Genomic DNA, 19,423 nt, shown 5'->3' with positions numbered 1-19,423 from the left:
TTTGACTTTATCCCAAAACAGAGCTGAATTTTTAACAATGGCAAATAAAACTGCTTTCGGCCCTTGTGGTAGTGGAATAGATTGGATAAAAGTTGCCCATTTCGGGTAAATACCATCGGTAAGATAGTAAGCCATATGATACTCTCTTCCGTTGACGGAAAAAGTGACATTTGGAGCTTGACCTTTTATTATGTCATCAAAAACAGGTGAGCGATCAAGAACATTGATATCATTTAATGTACCTGGAGGTCCAAAAAATGCATGCCATATCCAGAGATCGTATGAAGCAACGGCCTCTAACACGATTGTTGGTTTACCCGAACCACGAGAATATTGCCCTTTCCAAGCAGTGGGACAATTCTTCCACTCCCAATGCATACAATCGATGCTTCCTACCATCCCGGGAAATCCACGATGCTCTCCAACATCAAGTAGACGTTGAAGATCAGCCGGTGTTGGTCTTCTTAAGTACTCATCGCCGAACAACAATATTATTCCGTTCACAAAATTTTCCACGCATAACCGAGTGGTTGTTTCACCGAGCCGGAGGTATTCATCGACCGTATCAGTTGCAGAACCATACGCCAAGACACGAATGGCTGCGGTACACTTTTGAAGGGGAGAGAGACTAATCCTTCCAAGCCCATCTTTCTTTTTCCGGAAATATTGAACTTCGTTGGAGAGTCGATCAACAATGTGTAGGAACAATGGCTTGTTCATTCGAAAACGTCGCCGGAAAAAAATTTCAGGATACGTTGGAGTTTCACTGAAATAATCATTCCATAAACGAATATGGCCTTCTTCACGATGTCTTTCGATATAAGCCCGTTTTTTTCTTTTTTTTCTTCGTTCTTCTTGATCACCATGTAGTGTAAAACTCTCAAAGGCTTCATCAAAATGTTGGTCAAAAACCTCATCAAAAGCATCATCAAATGCTTCATCTAAATTGTTTTGAGAAGAAGAAGCCATATATGGTTATTAAAGAATTTTATAAGTTTGATTGAGAAAAGTCGAGAGAGAATATGAGTTTGAGAGAAGTTGAGAGAATATGAGTTCGGTATTGAGTTATAAAGAGAAAAGACAGAGAGAAGTGGAGAGAGATGAGTTTGGGGTTGTTCTGAAGAGAGAAGTCGAGAGTGTAAATATATAAGAGAAAATAGCTGAGTACAATTTCTATAAAATGATGGAAGTCTGTGATACATCATAATACAAAGTCATATAGACACAAGCTTTTCAGTTTGGTACAAGTCCGTGATACATTATAATACAAAGTGCACACAAGAGTACAAAAACATGTGATCAACATAACAAACAAGACGAATGTCTTTATGTCCGTGAGAACCAACGACAAATGCTCCCACTACAAGGCATAAACATGTGACAACCATAAGAAACATAGACAAATACATGTGACAAGTTAACAAGTGGAGACAAAGAAGTACCTGCATATGAAGTTAAAACGCAGAGACAAAGAAGTACTCCTTCACAAGTTCAAGTTCGATCTTCTTGACCTTGACCTGTAAAACAATGCGTACAACATATGGTTCTATCAAAATATGGTGATGAAGTTGAGAGGCAAATAAAAACAATAACACAAGAAAAGATTTCGTCATTTTAATTAAACATAAGAAGCAGAGACATAACCGAGTGACCGTGAGTTACATGACAAGTAGTACTCCTAATACAACAACAACAAACATGAAGATCAAACAATAAGAAACAAGACGAAGACATAATATGATACAACAAGATCATGATCGTGAGTTACATCAACTCATTTATCAGCTTTTTCATAATCACTTCTTCATAATCAGCTAGTGGTGGGTCTTTTGCAAGAAGATTCTCAAGTATCCTCAGCTTGGAGAGTCTTTCCTTCATTGCCAAGTCATTCTGCTTGATGCTCCACATACTCTGGAAGTCAGACAGCCGTTTCTCCTCAGCCTGTGGGTTCTTCCCACGAGCTTTTGAAGCCTTAACACCCGGGGGACGAGATGTTCCATCCACAGCAGCAGGGTTTTCAGGGACTTGAGAGCTGGCTGAATGACTTCCATCCTCGAACTTCCTTCTTTTGGAGGTGCTTTCATTTTTAGCTGCAGCGACCTCACACCACTTCTGGTCATGGCGGAGCTCCTTCCACGCGTGTTCTAGAGTGAACTTCTTTTTATAGTTGTTAAAAAAGATTTCGTGAGCTAATTTTACAATGTCATTCTCGTTCATACCACTGCTTTTCTCTCTTGTGGCTGCTTCATACGCCCCACAAACTTGCAAACTGCTTCATTCAGCTTGTGCCAGCGTTGCTTGCATTGAGGACCCTCTCTTTTTTCACTGCCAGCAAGCTTAGGAGAAGCTGAAAAGTATGTTGCAACTCTTGTCCAGAAAGCGACTGACTTCTGCTCATTCCCAACAACTGGATCCTTGCTCGTGTTCAACCACGAGCTAATAAGCACTATATCATCTGTTGGAGTCCACGCTCTTCGCTCCTTACGCTCTGCTGGAAGATCGCGACCTTCCTCTGTACCTTGACTGAAGAAAGGAACTTGCGATGATGACCGAGAAGCACTGCCTTGACTGCCAAAGACTACCTTTTGTTGACTATTTAGTAGTTCAACAAATTTTGCAGAGTCTTGGAATGGATTGAAATCCATTTTCGAAGGCAAAGAGAGTGGAGAAAGAGGAGAAAGAGGTGAAGGAGGAGAAAGACGAGAAGGTGGAGAAAGACTAGAAGGAGGAGAAAGATGAGAAGGAGTAGAAAGAGGAGAAGGTGGAGAAAGAGGAGAAAGAGAAGAAATCAGAGAAAGAGGAGAAAGAGGAGAAGGAACGTTCAAACGCATTCAGTTGTACCCAACCAACAAGACTATCTAACTTAATTATATTGGCAAAATAATAAACGCATCTGTAATGACTTGACCTATATCTAACAACAAACAACAAACAATGTATTTCAAATTCAACTAACTAGAGCCAGACAATCACTTCTATTTATTACGGTGAGACAACAATTAATTACCCTAAAGTAACTACATCCAGACAACAAACAATTAACTAAAGCCAGACAATCAGTTCAGACAGAAGCAAAACCATTCCATTGCAGAAGAGAAAAACTCTAACCTGTATTTCTGCGTACTCCTCTCTTCAATGATCCTTCCTCAAGTCTCTTGATCCCTGGATCACAAAGACCGAACATATTAAAATTTATTTGATCGTAAACACACAAAGACAGAACATATAAAAATGTAAACCATCACATGACACAAAGACATGAACCTAACTGACCATCAATAGACACAAACCAACACAACAAACAATAAAATTTGGTAACAGTCGATGCGGTAAAAAATCAATTGTGATCCATTGATGTAAACAAACAAGATATAGATTCATTCATGACACATGATCGAACTCAACAAAGAAATAAACATCTTTAAAACCTTGAAGAAGAAGAAACCAGAAGCTTTACCTTTTCGATTTCAGGAGAACCACCCAGAGAGTACTCCGTCGCCGTCGAGGAGAGCCACTGAGAGACAGAATCAACATAACAAACAAATGAAACTTGCGATCAGACCAACTTGAATCATAATCTGAGACATGCATGAACAACAAAACAACCCCTCACCCTTTTGATTTTCAGAGAGGCGCAGAGAGAGAGAGGGGTCCGTCGAGGAGAGACACCATCAGATAGATCGCCGACGACAGATAGGTCGCCAATGAGAGCCTCCGAGGGATGCGTCGCGTAGATGACCAGAGCCACCGACGAGAGGAATCGAGAGAGAGAGAGAAGGCCAAAGGGTGACCCATAGGAGAGGAATCGAGAGAGATACACCGCCAAGAAGAGAGACAACGCTGACGAGAGCCACCGAGGAAGACGAGCCGGAGAAGAGACCACCGATGGACCAGGGGAATCGAGAGAGAGAAGCCCAAAGGGTTCCTCAGCGAGGAGAATCGAGAGAGGTAGAACGCCGAAGAGACCTAGATTGCCGGCGTGATCAACCGAGGGAGACGAGCCGAAGAAGATCCAATCCACCGCGGAGAGATTTCTAGAGAGAGAGAGACACGATTTCGTCGAGGCAAAACATCACGCAAGAGAGAACCCGAGAAGGCCGAAACACCATCTCTCCTTCGCCCAGTCTTCTTTCGACACCTGTCTCTAAGCGACGTCCCTACCGTGGCTTGTTTAAGCGACGTGTTTTGCTCCTTTTCTATTTTTTTTTTTAAAATTGGCAATTAACATAAGAGACAGGGGTTAGACACCCCCGATAAAGATGCCCTTAGTCCCGCTTCTGTCCAAGCAGTGGAAGACACGCATTGACGTCTCGTCTCTTTAGACAAGACTTCATGTTCGTTATATGTTTATATCTCAACCAGGCGGCCACATTATTTTGTTATTTGTCGTTATAAACAAACACCCATTTGAAAAGAAAAAAAAACTCGTATGTGACTATGATCTAGATTTTAATTTGATTTAAAGTTCAATAATGTTTCTAAATGATTTCGATTTTGATTTCCAGAAAATATAATTATCATCAATTATACAAAATAATAGGGAAAATTACAAAAAAATCTTCAATACGAAAAACCGTTTTCTGTATAGTATGTACACGTAACATGTATAACCATTACACATGAATCTTCAAAAGAGATATGAATCCACTTTTTTTAAGATAGATAGATGAATCATCTAAAGACATATAACTGAGATGTTAGAGTCATTTTATAATTTGGAGTAAGGTTTTATAACAGAATGATTAATAAGTGTTAAGAAACACTCAATTTCATAAGTTGACTATTCTGGCTTAAATAATCCAAATTAAAAGATAACTCTTCTTCTCTCCCTAAAACGACTTGGTGGTTTAGAATACTGTCACTATGCGATTGTTTTTACTGTCCACCTGTTGTATCATCTTCCCCAGCTTTCTTGTACTCTGGTTTAAGCTCATACGTGCCTTGGTTCGATCCTCTCTTATTGTAAACGCAAAGCTCGTTTAGTATCTCTTTCAAAAACTGCGCTGGTTGGTCAGTCTTCTGTACTAGCTGCTTCAAGGTCCAGTTTGGTTGGCCTTCGAATAGGTTGAACATTATACCTTCGAGCTCACCACGATCTCTCCTCGTCCTCTTCATATCTGTTTGCTTGACTGGAAGAGCTTTCCTCTTTTCCTGCTCATTCAGACACAACGCACAAAACAAACTAAGAACATGAATCGTTGCCCATCTCAATGATTACTCCATATATGCATAAATAATATTACCTTTGAATTGGAGGAACCAAAACCATGCATTCCAGGCATAGGCCTCATATGTACTCCACGGTCATTATCAATAACCTTAAGTTTACAACAATTCAAAGCTTATCTGATTAGCTATAAGAGTTGAAGAGAGACCAAGAATGAGGAGAACAAAACACCTGTATCTGTCGGTTCTTAACCATGGATCTGCTTGTTCTCTCTCGGCAAAGCCTTGCGTAGTCTTCAATGTCTTCGCCCTGTGGCTTCATGTCGAACTTTTGTTCTACCGTTCCTTCAGCAGCTGGTTGATCTATTAAGCTCATAGACAAAGAAAGGAAATGTATCAGAAGATGGTTAAGACAGATTTCAGCCGATGTGCATTAATCAGACAAGTGAAGACACCTCCTCCTCCTTACCTTCTAGACCGACAACGGAAAGGACATTCATTGGAACAAAGTCTTTAAACATGTTCAGAGAGTAGCTCTTTGGCATGTTCCCATACTCAGCACCAACCATCTCCATGTTGAACTGATATACAAAGAAGCATCAATGCATTGAAAAGAACAGAACACTCAACAAAAGTGTCGTCTTCAGACCAAATCGGTAGTAAAGATTCATACTTTTAAGGACACTACATATCGAAAACACGAAGGTCACATAGTCCATTTGAACTGATATATACCATTACAGAGAAACATCAACAAGTGTCTTCTTCAGAAAAAAATTGGTCGTAAAGGTTCAAGGACACTACATACCAAAGTAACGTTTCTAATCATTCGACAATCTAACCCATGAAAGTTGAGAGCTTCGAGAATCAAAATACGAAGATTGTAATCCAATACCTTGGGCTCGGTCAGTGGAAAATCAACGGACTGAACAACCTTGGCCAAACTAGTGAATCCAGGGGAAGGATACGAAGAATACGAAGAAGAAGGAGGAGGAGCGAGCTTCTCCCACGTCTTGGCGACAACAACAGGGCTCTTCATCATCCAAAGAACTTGATCGGCGTTTTCCAAATCGAGTTGATGAACGTCTCTTCCATCGTCTTCCATCAGACACTCTCTCTTCTCTTTCTCTCGCAGACACTTCTCCTCAGTTCTTCTTCTGATCCTAAGCCTCTGTTTCGGTTTCTTTTCTTATCTCTTCGGGTTTTGACTATAAACCTAAAGTAACGAGATGACGCGGATGTGAGAAGTCTTTTAAGAGACCCGACCCTTTACTCAATACCCGGACTCATTGGGCCTTTTAAGGCCCATTTACGGTGTCTTCAAACCCAGTACCAATGGCCTATTTTTCTACTTGCAAAAGCCGAACACCGTCTCTTTCTAGTACCTACCAACTTCGTGGATCAGACTTTAAGAGTATCTTAATTTAACCACACACTATTTCTTATTACAAAATAAAATCTGGAGTAAGAAATGTTAACCCTATTCCATTTTCAATTCAATAATGGGGTAAAAATATATTGTATTTACTTTTTGTTTATTACTCCAATTTTCAGTCCAAAATAAAGTAGAATTAAACAAAAACTCACTCCATTATAGAATTATTTCATTTTAGTAAGAAAAGTTGAAGTTTTACACTAGAGATGTTCTAGGCCCTTGGTTGAAATGGATAAACAATTGACTTATTCAAAGTTCTGGGAATTTCTTACAATACCTGATTTGTACAACATGCATGAAGCATGATGATGCATGTATGTGTCGTGTATGTACTAAATGGATACACACATTGTATCTGGTCAACGATTGTGATTATTAAGACACCGAGATTAGATATGTATGCCGCTAAGGACATACGACAAATGAGATTATCGTAAAGTAAGCTGACTAAATCCATGAGAAACCCTAACCCACAACTTTCACTCAGTAGGTTAATGTACAAATGGGGTACCAATCTCTTTCTTGTAAGGGTATGTGCAATGTGCAGTATCTCCTCCTAGAGTATCTAGAGAATTAAAAAACAAAAAAAAAAAAAAAAAAAACAAAAGGAAAAAAAAAAGATGATGAAACATCTCTTAAAACTCTCCTAATTCCCAAATTTCTGAGAACTCAACTGACACGTGGTGTTGTTTTAATGGTTAAAGGTAAGTCATAATGCAATTGTCATATTCCTATTGAAATATTGAACAGCGATTTTAAATGATAAAAGTTGAATTAAGAAATTTAGTTAAGTTTACCCTTGATGATGGCCTAATGATTTTCTTTTGGGGTATTATTGAATTGTCTCTGATTTGGTTACATATATCGTTACACTAGCACTAACAATATATTTATTAAGATTGTCATTTTTTATTCAACTAATAAGCTGGAAGCATACACTACAAGAAAACATCGGTATTCTGACGGACATTCCGACGGAAAATGAAATCCTCGGAATTTCCCGAGGAAATTCCGAGGAAACCCAAAAGACATTCCAACGAAAAATGAAATCCTCGGAATTTCCTCGGAATATACCGACGGAATTCCGAGGAAACATCAATCCGTCGGAATATTCCGAGAAAATTCCGACGAACTAGTGATCGATCGATGCGTTTTTGGACATATACCCATCGATCGATCACATTGTTACGCTTTGGTCCATCTTAGTGATCGATCGATGCGTTTTTGGACATAAATACATCGATCGATCCGTTTATAAAAAAACATTCGAGATTTTGAAACCCCAAACACTAGTTCCTCAGAATTTCCTCGGAATATTCCGAGGAACACTTGATATCCTTGATCGATCGATGGGATAATCTCATCGATCGATCACATTGTTACGCTTTGGTCCATCTTAGTGATCGATCGATGCGTTTTTGGACATAAATACATCGATCGATCCGTTTATAAAAAAACATTCGAGATTTTGAAACCCCAAACACTAGTTCCTCAGAATTTCCTCGGAATATTCCGAGGAAATTCCGAGGAACACTTGATATCCTCGATCGATCGATGGGATAATTTCATCGATCGATCACATTGTTACGCTTTGGTCCATCTTAGTGATCGATCGATGCGTTTTTGGACATATATCCATCGATCGATCCGTTTAAAAAAAAAATTGACGTTTTGAAACCCCAAACACTAGTTCCTCGGAATTTCCTCGGAATATTTCGACGGAATTCTGAGGAAGAAAAGGGTTTCCTCGGAATTCCCTCGGAATATTCCGAGGAAATTCCGAGGAAATAGGGTTTTTAAACCGAAAACAACGTTTTGCGGTTTGAATAACACCTATATAACCCTTATTAAGTGTCTTACGTTCATTATGAAGTCAAAAATTTGTTCATTACCCTATAATAAACACTTTTCCGATTGTATGAACGAAATCCCCACAACATAAGAGAAACACTTATACACTTTAATGAACGGTAAAGGGAATACTTACAATTCGTTTTGAAATTTGTTATTTCATGGTTTATGTTCATCTATACAAAGAATCTTCAATGGTATGCATTACAATTGTATAAGAAATGAAATACGGTAAAAAAATTGATGTTTTGAAACCCCAAACACTAGTTCCTCGGTATTTCCTCGGAATATTCCGAGGAAATTCCGAGGAACAATATAAATTAATAGAAATACATGCACATGATATTCTTTTTCCTCGAATTAATGAAAATATTCCGAGGAAATTCCGACGGATATTTAAGTGGCCGTCAGAATTTCCTCGGAATATTTTCATTTAACCGGGCAAACAAGCCGCCAAATATTTCGCGAAAATTGAAATTGAAAATACTGAGGGAATTCCGACGGAAAATATCCGTCAGACCCAAGGTTTTATAAACTCGAACCGCATCTTCTTCCCCATTTCTCTTTTCTTCCTCTCCGGCGATCTCTCTCTCCTTCCGGCGTTCTCCACCTTCTCTCGCGACGATCTCTCCGGCGAATCCTTTCCATTCCTTTACAAATCATGTAAGGACCTTATCCCACTCTCTTAGGTCCTATTTGTTAGGTTTTTAAGTAGATGTGATGAGTTTAGAAGTTTTTTGATTGATTTTTGTTAGGGTGATTGGGTAGGATTGTGATTTGTTGTGTAATAGGTTTAGAATTGTGATTTGGTTGTGTTGAATTGATTTAGAACTTTTTTTATAAATTGTTTATTATTTTTGTATTTACAAAACGTTTATATAAATTCGATTTTACAAAACGTTTTTGTATATAAATTCGATTTTTGGATTTATAAAAGATGATTTCATATTTATAAAAATATTTATATTTATTAAAACTAATTTTGTATTTATAAAACATTTTTTTGATTTATAAACACTATTTTTTTATTTTTGTATTTATAAAAACTATTTTTAAATATATAAAACGTTCTTTGTATATAAATTCATTTTTTGGATTTATAAAAGATGATTTCATATTTTAAAATTAATTTTGTATTTATAAAACATTTTTTGATTTATAAACACTATTTTATTATTTTTTGTATTTATAAATACTATTTTGTATTTATAAAAAGATGATTTCATATCTATAAAAATATTTATATTTATTAAAACTAATTTTGTATTTATAAAACATTTTTTTTATTTATAAACCTTATTTTATTATTTTTTGTATTTATAAAACTATTTTGTATTTATAAAAAGATGATTTCATATTTATAAAAATATTTATATTTATTAAAACTAATTTTGTATTTATAAAACATTTTTTTATTTATAAAAACTATTTTATTATTTTTTGTATTTTAAATATGTTTTCTATTTCAATTTTAATTTTATATTTTTGAATTTCAATTTAAAAAAATAAATTTATAATTTTTTTTTTGAATTTTGGAAATATTCCGAGGAAGTGTATCCCTCGGAATATTCCGACGACATTTTCCTCGGAATATTCCGAGGAATTTCCGACGAAAAAAGTCCTCGGAATTCCGTCGGAAATTTCCGAGGGATTTCCGAGGAGTTATTTCCGAGGACTTTTTTCGTCGGTATGTCGTCGGAATAGCGTTATTCCGACGACATACCGACGATTTTTTCCCTCAGTATGCCGCTGTTTTCTTGTAGTGATATAACTTTTGGTATAAGTGTGAAATTATGTATTTAAAATAGATATTTTGTTTGAGAACGGCAGTTTATCATATGATGGGTGAAATAGGCAATAGCCGTGTACTATAGATTAGGGAGCTAGAGATTTACAGAGAACTGTTGAAAAATACATATTATTAGATAAGTACAAGTCTCATACCTATCGGCCTATCCTAACAACCCCAACATGGCTGTTGCGTATATTCATGATCATGAACTGTGTTTAAGGGGTTGAGACGTGAGCGAAGTGAAAATGCGCAAATTCTGCAATTCCTTTTTATAATGGCGGCCAAATGGGCCTTCAGTTTGTTTGTTAATCAATAAACGAAGTTTTCTCACATGGTCACTATTTGATATCTATAGATGCAGTAACCATCTACAATGGGAGTGTTGAAGTGAGTTTCAACTGTTGAGAGCCTTCCAATGAAGGTGTTGAAACATTGTGTCTATCTACGTGGATTTGTTAAAGTTTCAACAGTTGAAATTTTTTTTTTGTTGTCCCGCGCTGCCATATGTCACTTCATGATTGGGCAAAAAAATTATCATTAATTGTGTAGATTGCTTTTGATTTTTATTCTCACTCAATAATTCGAAATCATTTATTATGTAATAAATTTTTTTCTGAAAAATATTAGAATTATATGAAAATTTAAGATTTTTTTTATCTATAAATAGAGACTACTCTCATTTCATTTGGATACAGAAAAAAAAACGTCATTTTTCATTATAATCAACTATTTTAATGTTTTAACCTTGTTAAATGGATCTCAAAAATAATTTTTATATGTTATTTTAGTTTTCAAAGTTATTAATATATAATTTTTACGTTGTAAAAAATAAATATATAAATTATAAATAATGGGGTAGGGTGTTGGATTTTTTAAAACAAACTATTGTAGAAGATTAAAATGAAGTGAGTGTTGAATAAATGAGATGAAAGAAAGAGAATCTGATGTGAAATTTAAAAAAAAGAAAAGTATGGTGTTGATAACCAAATGAGCGTTGAAACCATTGTACTTGGTCTTAGAAGATTTCTATAATTCATGGAAAGGAGTTGAATTATTGAAAGATAAGAGATTGTCCTATCATAATCGACTTAGGTATAAGCATAACAGAAGTTGAGGAACGAGGACGCGTTTCAACATCTTTATCGGACAATAGTCTCTCACTTTGATCATAGACTTCACAATATGATGTGTCGAGTCTTTGGGACTCTTCGTGCTTCTTGCCCTATTATTTTCCCTTTTTCAACATAATTAATTAATATTTTACTCGCTAACTATCCTTTCAAACTTCACCTATGGTAATTAATAACTGCCTAGCATTTGACATGTGAGGATAACTATACGTACCAACAGAAGTACGGAACCACATATCACATATGTGTCATCACTCATCAGTACGTGAATATGAAAAAAAAGAAACACAAAAGTTACTAAAATTAGTTACAGAAAATTATGGCTAGAGAAGAGGTAACTCTAAAAGGAAAACCATAGGCTAATCCTACGAGTTATTCGAAATAAGAAGTGATACAGATTAAGCAAAGTATAAGAGGGGGTGCTCGTAATTTTGGATCAACTACTGTTATTGGAAACTGATTTATTAAAGTTAACCAAACAAATTTTATCGAGAGAGACTGAAATTAAACGAGTTATCACATGTCATGAGTCAGCTACTGTACAATTTTTCAGTAACTTCCATCTTCTCCTCTGTCATTTTAACTTGTCCTAAATCAAGCAATCCGTAACAGTACTAGGTAATCATATTTTTTTAACCACCAGTACTAGGTAATCATTATTGGTATTAATAGAACATTGTCAGTTCACACATATATTGTCACATTAAATATCAATTCACAAGGATAACGAAACCGATTTGGACGTAATGTATATGAAAGTATATCAGTCATCCGTAAATGTGTATAATACTTACAAGCTATAAGGACAAAAATATTAAATGAGGAGAGCTACAGACGAATGAAAGTCACACTCACATCCATGCAAGTGATGATCAAATAGCTAATTATCATAGTTCTGTAGGGGGGTAGTTTGGCATAAGTGCGCTGTATTACTATGAGTCTGTTTACATTCTCTACACCAATTAACAAATCACATGTTACGTATGGACTAATAATTTGATCTATTAACCCAATATTGTAGATAGGTGTTGAATCTAGTGGCTTATTCAATTACGAAACTTAGACTCACTAGATTAAAGATAATGCATCCATCTGATTTAAGCCGTCCAGTTTTTCCTTTTTTTTCCAACTTTTCAGAGATGTTAGTTATAGCATATATAGTATATTTCAATTGAAATTTAACTGGGTAATACAATAACTGTTTAAAGTTTCTTTATATACGGTTTTTAAAATCTTTGATCAATGGAACACGAAACCTAGTTGAGCATGATTATTGAGGAATTCTTAGGGTGGGGTTCTTAGCGGAATATAAGAACTCTTCTCTTAACTTTTAATTAGAAAAGCTAAGAACCAGTTCTTAAATAAGAGTTTTAAGAGCCGGTTCTTAACTTTTTTTAGTTAAAAGTTAATAGACGGATTCTTATATTCCGCTAAGAACTCATTCTAAGAACCCCCAATAATCATGCTCTAAGTCATGGTAGGATCTGGCAAGCAAACGGATGAACGGGGGAAAAGCAACTTCGAGCTCAACACCAACCAGAAAGCTAATTCACTATCAAACCCAAAAGTACTTTTATTAATTGATTAAAAAGTTCGTACTATATTTCTTACACCAATAAAGGACAGTGATATAATTAGTAATATATAAAACTTCTACCAGAAGACATTCGAATTGACACAAAGAGATCGATCCTAGGCAATGAACTAAAAAGAGATGTAGAAATGGTCTCAAGTAGAAAGATATAACGAATAATTACAAGAGGAAATTGAGAAAATGCAATAACCAAGCAATAATTTTTTTTTAAAAGAACTTTGAAACTAGAACAGTAACTTAACTCCCATTGATCTTAAAGATACATACACGTACGATGTGCATGTTAATCACCCACCACTAAGTAACAACCTAGATAATTAAGGGAGTTTTATCAAATTGTAGGAAATTTCAAAAGACAAAGGCGAATACAAAGGTCTCTTATTACAATTACGTTGTAAAGATGAAATAATATTCAATAATTGTGTCTGAATCTCAAGACCTTGGAGGTGTGAAGAATGGCGTACCGGAGATGTAGGAGCTAAGCTGAACCGGATAAAGCGATGAAGGATCGAGTATTAATCCAGTATTATTGTTTCCGGCAACAGTAACCGCCGTTTTAGCAGCAGTCTCTTCAGCATTGGTGGTTGTGGCTGTGGGAGCAAGGAGGTTAAGTTGGTGATGGTGATCTTGTTCTGGTCCTTGGTCATAAAGAATGCCTTTGAAGATATGTCCTCCAATGTTCACAGCCGTTTGATAAGCATATTCTTGATCATCTTCATCCTCTTCCATCGAGCTCACTCGAACGCATCGAAAAACCGCCGGTGAGCTAACTTCCGGTGGTAAGTTTTGACTCACCTCAAACCCTAAAATTTCATTAATGATTATAAAATGAAAAAAAAAAAACCTAAAATAGTTTGGCCTATTATAGTAATGTTCTTGATTTTATATCCAATGAAGAAAAGAAATCTGTAAATATATATTGCATTGCGTTTACATGAAATTAATCTTGGATAAACCCTTTTGTGTCGTCATGTTTACTAAGGAACAGTAGCTTTGACAAAATAAAGCAGTAATATCCGGCGGACATCCTCATTCACACCCAAATGATGTTGTACTTCTCCACAAACATTCATAATTAAAACTTTGACACTTTTCTTGAAAACTCAATCAATTTTGTAAGCTAAATTCAGTATCATCAATTTAAAAAACACAGATCATGATCAAAGCTTACCTGAATTAGAATTAGCATTCGGCACACGGGTAGCAATAGCCGATCCAGCACTACCACTATGGTCTTTATCAACATTATCACCACCACCATTTGCTTCTCGTAGGCGTTTTGCCTTTTGCGTTTCACGGCTGAAGGCTGAACGGTGCTGCAAGGAGGCGAGTTGAGCTAAACGCTCACGGCGTTTAGCAGCAGGAACCCAAGTGCTCTTAACGTGAGTCCGACAGTGAAAGCCTCGGGTTTTACAACATGTTCTACATCTCATATGAGGACAATCTTTCTTAGCTTGATTCCCACAATCTTGACAATTCATACTTCCTTGTCTTGTTACCGTGAATCCTCCCGGCTCATGATCGGAGACTACGTTGAAGTGTAAACTCCGGCTCCTGTTATTGTTGTTGTTGTTGCTGCTGCTTCCGCTTGGGACCATTCCAAAGGAGTAAAAGTTTGCAGGAGCTGTGACATGTTGTTGTTGATGTTGTTGATGTTGTTCTTGGAAGTATTGAGGAGGCCAAATCTCGAAACCCTTGTTGGTGTTATAAATCTCGTCCTTGTAGAGATAAAGATAACTGCTCTTGTCCACTTGATGAAGATCTTGCTTGTTGTTGTCTCTCCCTCCTAGATAAAAGAATCCTGCCATTTATTTCCCCAGGGATAATCCACATAACACACACAACACACCCCAAAGAGATCCAAGAAAGAGTCAAATATTTTCCTTGCTTGGAGATTTTGAGAGTAATTAAATGATGAGGAGAAATGGATTAAGAGACTGCAAATGCCTTGGAATTAGTCTCTCGTCGTCAATTTTGGACAACACAATTTTGATCTCTGAAAGTGGAAATTGCTGGGTTTTCTGTGGGGAGAGAGAGAGAGAGAGGGAGAGAGAGGCTTTTAAGACAGAGAGAGTCCCATGAAGATCTTTTGCTTTGGGCATTTCACTACAGTTATCTTCCAGTTGGAGTGAATCCCCATCACATAAATATCACTCACTATGTATGTTTAAAAGAAAAAAAAAATACAAGAAAAAGAAAAATAAGATGACATTACTTTTAGTAATTTTTTTTTTTTACGTTTAGTAATTTTCTTAAGAGTAACGTCCATTATGTATGTTAATATTCGTTTTCTCTATTGGAGCACTCGTCAGTGCCGTCTTAACAAATATAATAATAGCCTTGGGCGAAATACACAATATGAACATTTTTATAAATATTTTCTATATTGTTTTCTCTATATTTTTTTTAACTTGATCTGTAAGACCTGAGACAAATAAAAAAAAATATCTCAAAACTAATAGTGAAAATATAGATTTATTATTGTTTTGTTTTTAATAAGTAAATTCTGTTTACTTAATTATAAACTTTTTTGATAATTTTAACAGATTGAATAGACCTTTAAAGCAACACACAAAAAAGTTATAGACCCATGAACCGGCCCTGGCACTCGTTTGTTTATTTCCACTCGTACCTCCCCCGCAAAACCCTGCTGACTGTTTGTTTATCTTCTCTCTCCCCTTTCCGTCCGAATTAGAATTATATGAAACTATATATAAAAACAGTGCACAAAAGGAAAATTAAAGAAGAAGAAGAAAATATTTTGAAGGGGGAAAAGAGAAAACATAACTATTGTAAGTCCTTTTCCTCAAAAAAGTTACGGGAAATCTAACGTCAAACTTGCTATGACATTTTATCGTCACGGATGTGAGGTTTACAGCTTAACCACGGCAATTAAACCTTCATTGGCATAGACAATGATATAACTTTTTCAACGAAGCGTACGTGCACTAACTTCTACTCTCCTTATTTCATAATAAGTATAATTTTAACTTTTTTTTTCTTGTTACAAAAAAAATATTATTTTACAATTCCAATACAAATTACACTTATTTTCAACTGAAATAAATTAAAAACTACATTAATTTTATAAATAATTTTATTTATCTCAAATACTATCGGTCAGAGAGATATAATTAATAACAAATTACATATATTTCCACTACTTTCTTAATCTGTGTGAAAAATGGTAAAGTGATATTTATTTAGAAACGGAGAGATCATGTACTTTTATGTTTTTATTCGTCTAACCAGGGTTACATGGCGTTAAAAAAAGTGTATATAGACCATTTTCTGCCACGGCATTAGTAAAGTGTATAACTAGGTGAACATTCAATCACGTAGGAAATCTCTTTCGTAAAGAACAATAAGAATGTCAGACAAATTTCAATTTACTAGATTTTTTTAGTTGTAAAACGTTTATTTATGTGGTCGAATTTGCCACCTATTCAAATTTAGAATCTAACAAAATACCTTTAATTCATGTTTTCTTGTAAATTTCCCAAAAAACATTAGTGTATACTGTATAATGCAATTAAAATGATTCTCTTCAGAAAACCAGCTATATGTGTTTCCATAACTATAATAAATATATGTGTGCGAAGATAGATATATATATCTATTCTATTAAAACAACAGTGTGATCCATTGATAAAAATAGAGTTTAATTGTGTATTCCGTTTATTTAGGGGTAATTTGTTTTATAACTTCATCATTTATTACTTCTTTATATAACCAACTTTTTTTAGGGTCATTTTTTTGTAACTGCACCATTTATTATTTATTTATATGACCATGATTTTGTTTATAACTTCCATTTGATTCCGTCATTTCCGGACCCACTTATGTCAAAGTCTACGGTGTTTATAAATTCAGCAATAATCAGTCCTTTCTTTTTTCTGACATCATTCTTTTATTTTTGATTATATTACACTGTTCGATATTCGAATTATAATTATTAAATCAAATTATCATTTTAATCTGTTGCAGACCATATTAAATCAGGACCTATATGAACACCATTAACACAGTCCCAATAATAATACTAATATCAACATAGTTAATGAATGTTAAGGTATATATTAGTCTATTTAAATCATATACTGGCTTTAACAGTCGTATATTAAAATTTAAATCTATTTTATTAAATCAGAATCATGCCAATTTATAAATGTTATGTCCAGCTAATTATTCCCATGTTTTACTCTTTCAAAAATGAAATATAATTCTTTATTTTATATTATTGCATATAATATTCTGGTTTCAGAGTTAAAAAACGTAACTCTCTATTAATTTACAAAGCACATAATGTTAAAATAGGGTTTAACAGGGTTTTAGTGGATTTTTAATAGAAATATAAAATTCATATAAACTCATTCAGCTTAACAGAGTTTAAATAAGTTATTTTAATTAACAACATTTATTAAATGTGATTTTACTTAAAGTTATTGAAGACCATATTAACCATTCTGACCCGCCCTTCAATGTTTTTAATTTTTTTTTAAATTTAATTTTTATATTTGTGTATTTTTGTAATCATATTTGTGTATAAATATTAATCAAAATCTATTTTATAAAATAATAAAAATTTAAAAATTGATCCAACATACGTTCGGTTCTTTGTTATTATATGTTTGTGTACCCATTTATTTGTAATCATATTGTCTGTCCTAGATTTTGATCCGCAGATCAAATGTTGGTTTGTAATTTTTTATGTTTATCTAAATATGTAACATTTATTGATACCTCTCTAATTATAGTTTAAATAAAATTAGATACAATTATATAAAGAGAATAATAAGAAGCTCCTTAAATAAAAAGAAGAAATAGTTAGACATAAATTAAATTTCTAGAAACATATTTATAGAAACATAAAAAATACAAAAAAAAATTACAAACCAACATTATACCCGCGGGTCAAAATCTAGAACATAGAATATGATTACAAAGAAACCGGTACACATGCATATAATTACAAACAACCGAACGTAAGTTTGATCAACTTTTAAATTACTATTATTTTATAAAATAGATTTTGATTAAGATTTATACACAAATATGATTACAGAAAATACACAAATATATAATTGATTAATCAGCATAATATAGTAGAATTTATCTTTTTTCTAACACTTTTCAAATATTTTGTTCGGTTTTCGGTGTAGGTTGAATTTCATATTGATTTTTGGATATAACATTTTAAGAAAAGTTTAAGTATATAGGTTTAATAGAATATGAGACTTTGATTTTCGGATCTTTTTAAGTATGGATATTTTTGACTATTATGCTAGGTAACTAATAAAAAAATATAATATATTGTAGACTTTATAACTTTTTTAATAAAAATTCTGAAATGCATATAATAGTGTATAGTTATGCAGTTTGACATATTTAATGTAGTTACCAAAAATTATATTCAATTAAATCAACATTAAATATAAATATGATTACAAAAAATAAAATAAATATAAAAGTTAAATTTCTCAAAAACTTTAAAACAAAAAAATATATCCGCCCTTTCAAGGGCGGGTCAAAATCTATATATGTAAAAATGAGGAGTAGAAGATAAGTGGTTTTCAGAAATTGAACTATACTGTAATAAACATGTGTGCTGTGGTGTTAAAGGACTTTTGCTGGATAGTGATCCCTAGTCTAATGTTTAGCTCACGAGTCATTATTATTATTAGCCGATGAATGGATGCGATCGTCCCCATTCTTAACGGAAACTGTTGACATTATGTATTTCTCTCTCTACTTAGAATTTTCAGCGCGTTTTAGTTTTTTTTTTTTTGTTTAACTTGGGGTATCCCAGACCCTCGGAGAGGCCCAGACTAATTCCCAAGAAAAGGTGTAGCCTACGGATAGACCCTCTCTCCGGATATTCAAATGGACCCTAAAGCATAGGTCCATATCCGTGTGGATGACATGGATGGACAGTTCGCCTCCGCCTGGCGTCGAACCCGTGAGCATGACAATTGGTCTCCAAGGTCCTAACCAACCGGGCTACCTCATCGCGTTTTAGCTGAAGTAGAAAACTTTGCTTTCACGTTCATATTTTTCTTTTTCTTTGTCCAAAAAAAATCGTTAATATTTTTCTTTTTCTTTTTATTTTCGAAAATATTATTCGACTAAATAGACAATAGCAGGACTGTTTTGCTATTTATCTTTACAAATAAAAAATAGAGCAACGTACCGAAATAATCCAATTATAAGTGGATGTGTAATCACACGACAATATATATACTTGGATGAGTAAAACCGTCAGTGGTTTTATGACTTCATCTGAAACTAGCTACTAATTAATTATTACCTCTCAAATATTTTATACAAGTACGTAGCAATTGGTCATCATATTTAATGATTTTTGTTGGTGTAACATATTTTTATAAAATTAAAATTGAGTCACTAAATTATATTACGTAGTTAGTCATTAGTCATAAGTCATAACTTGGATTCAC

General features: G+C 34.4%; 3 protein-coding genes across 3 annotated transcripts; all 3 read right to left on the bottom strand.

Moving 5' to 3' along the window:
* Window positions 1–1,454: 1,454 nt before the first annotated feature.
* Window positions 1,455–2,645, bottom strand: LOC106355725 (glutathione S-transferase T3-like). The gene is made up of 4 exons (XM_048759857.1): window positions 2,220–2,645; window positions 1,769–2,157; window positions 1,663–1,678; window positions 1,455–1,517 (listed from the first exon to the last, which is right to left on the bottom strand). The coding sequence occupies exons 1-4, from the start codon at window positions 2,643–2,645 to the stop codon at window positions 1,455–1,457; spliced, it is 894 nt and encodes a 297-aa protein (XP_048615814.1).
* A 2,045-nt stretch (window positions 2,646–4,690) lies between these two features.
* Window positions 4,691–6,387, bottom strand: LOC106353538 (general transcription factor IIF subunit 2). Its single transcript, XM_013793302.3, has 5 exons — window positions 6,062–6,387; window positions 5,636–5,747; window positions 5,399–5,529; window positions 5,244–5,318; window positions 4,691–5,151 (listed from the first exon to the last, which is right to left on the bottom strand). Exons 1-5 carry the CDS (start codon window positions 6,269–6,271, stop codon window positions 4,876–4,878), a joined length of 804 nt encoding a protein of 267 aa, XP_013648756.1. The 5' UTR covers window positions 6,272–6,387; the 3' UTR covers window positions 4,691–4,875.
* Window positions 6,388–11,391: 5,004 nt separating this feature from the next.
* LOC106356963 (protein SHI RELATED SEQUENCE 5) lies at window positions 11,392–16,302 on the bottom strand. Its single transcript, XM_013796670.3, has 2 exons — window positions 14,140–16,302; window positions 11,392–13,771 (listed from the first exon to the last, which is right to left on the bottom strand). Exons 1-2 carry the CDS (start codon window positions 14,774–14,776, stop codon window positions 13,401–13,403), a joined length of 1,008 nt encoding a protein of 335 aa, XP_013652124.1. The 5' UTR covers window positions 14,777–16,302; the 3' UTR covers window positions 11,392–13,400.
* Window positions 16,303–19,423: the final 3,121 nt, after the last annotated feature.

This window comes from Brassica napus, chromosome C6 (assembly GCF_020379485.1).
Source record: "Brassica napus cultivar Da-Ae chromosome C6, Da-Ae, whole genome shotgun sequence".
Taxonomy (NCBI): domain Eukaryota; kingdom Viridiplantae; phylum Streptophyta; class Magnoliopsida; order Brassicales; family Brassicaceae; genus Brassica; species Brassica napus.
This window is presented reverse-complemented; position numbering and strand designations above follow the sequence as displayed.